We start from the raw sequence: 1,940 nt of genomic DNA, 5'->3' as shown, positions 1-1,940 counted from the left end.
TTATAGCAACGATGACCAATCCTCGTTCTTAATGTACTCTTCGACAGTGCAGAGTGAAATGTCTACACCAAGCTATGCCGCGAATTAGAAAAGAACAAGGCAAGGTAATTGATTATGATTGGTTCAATGCTTACATCTTTGGGCAGGACAATTGTTGGATCACCTCCATCGTAGCCAAACTCTGCGATGTATTCGAACATGTCGGCAAACTCCTCGCCGATTCCGCCAGGGACGGCATCTTCGATGACTTTGCGATCAAGGCGCTCGAAGCGACAGGTGACGCCATGATGCCTGCCCCATAGGTTGGCATACTCATTCCAGCTCAGGGTACTGGCGGCGCCGAGGAGGTTTTGTCCGGCGGGAACATGCAACAGAGCTTTGGTGAATTCGCCTGGGAAAACCTCGATGATTAGTTGACAACAATCGTTCAAAGTAGACACGAGCTGCATACCAGTGTCCCGGCGCGCATCGACTTGCGCAATCGGGCCATCGGGATTTCCGGGGAGCCTCAGTACAAAGGTGCCATCGGGTTGCTACAGCCCACGTTAGCTGTTTCTGCCCCGGTCCCTATCGATCACAATCGCGCAAACGCCAGATCTGTAGAGAGATGCCTGCATACCTTTTCCGGCTTACCCATTGGAAGGGCTGCGAAACCCTTCCAGTTAGTCAGATAAAGTGCCATCTGCAGATACGATGTCTTCTTGGCCAGTTCCGGATATGTAGCCTTCAAGTATTCAACTGCCTCCCACTTAGCATCGAAGTGGTAGTTGTGCGAGTATTTGCCCTTGGTCCATTTCTTTGTAGCTGAGAGCGTCGAAAGCACGAATCGATCCAGGGTATCGAGGGTTGCGTTCGCTGCATCAACAATGTTGCGACCTTGTTGGACCTCGGCTTCAAAGGCGAGGACATTGACAGGAATGCCGGTTGCAGCAGCACGCTCCTGGAGTTTGGGATTGCGTGTATTTCCCCAAAAGTCTGTTACTCCGAAGATGACGGTTGATCCGGCAAAGGCCTTCTTGAGTAGAGCGGCATCGTCCATATCGCCTTTGATGAGTTCAACGCCCTTTTCGGCCCACACCTTGCTCGAAGGTTTGCTTGGATCACGAGTTACACCACGGATGTGCCAACCCCCCTCTCGGAGGAACACATCAGCAACAGATGCGCCCTGCATCCAGTCAGTAATCGCACGCTTATGTGCCCACGAAGAAGGGTATTTCTCTGATATATGCACTCGGAAATTGGAGAAAAGGAGGAACTATAAGCTACCTGCATGCCAGTGATGCCTAGGATAGTGATAATCTTCGCCATGTTGGTGGTGTACGTAGCACTAGAGTTGATTAAAATCTAAGGTGAGAATTGTCTGAGTGCACCAAACTGAGATGGAGCTGGGAACAAGTAGATGATGAGTTTTAACACCAAGAGTGATGCTGAGGAGCGATGAAGCGTGGTCTTGTGTGATTCGTCTGTGCATTGTTCGTAAGCTTGATGCCAGAGGCCATGACGCGAGATTGATAAGCAGACTGAAAATATTCCAGCCTTATCGTGTAATTGTATCTCAGAACAATTCATTTGTTCTCATCTCGGACAATTCGGCTCCAAAGTGTGCCCGTCGGTGGGTTGTGTTAGCCGAATAAAATCATGGCTCCATTCCATCCAACTTTGATTACTATCGCTAGCTTTAGTCTCTAACACCCGTCATGGCTTTGCTGAAACCCGTCTCGTGGCGAACGGTCGTTTAAGACTGTAGGTCACACCTAGAAAACTAGGCATTAGATTCATGCCGCCCTTGAACCCCTCCAAGGAGGAGCACGGTTGTTACAATCGTATTTGAATTTGCCGGTCACAAGCTCTTCTGAGGGTACGCGTAGACCGAATTTAGCAAGACCAATTTAGGATTATTGATCTACCCGCCTCGGCCCCCGCTCAAGCTCTAAAAACAT

At 49.6% G+C, this 1,940-nt stretch overlaps 1 protein-coding gene across 1 annotated transcript; it reads right to left on the bottom strand.

Annotated features, from left to right (window-relative positions):
- Positions 1-1,039, bottom strand: EsH8_II_001587 (uncharacterized protein; the record flags this gene model as incomplete). Its single annotated transcript, XM_083264885.1, has 3 exons — positions 1-72; positions 135-533; positions 620-1,039. 3 exons carry the CDS (start codon positions 1,037-1,039, stop codon positions 1-3), a joined length of 891 nt encoding a protein of 296 aa, XP_083122207.1.
- Positions 1,040-1,940: the final 901 nt, after the last annotated feature.

The sequence above is a fragment of the Colletotrichum jinshuiense genome, chromosome 2 (assembly GCF_051148585.1).
Source record: "Colletotrichum jinshuiense chromosome 2, complete sequence".
Taxonomy (NCBI): domain Eukaryota; kingdom Fungi; phylum Ascomycota; class Sordariomycetes; order Glomerellales; family Glomerellaceae; genus Colletotrichum; species Colletotrichum jinshuiense.
This window is presented reverse-complemented; position numbering and strand designations above follow the sequence as displayed.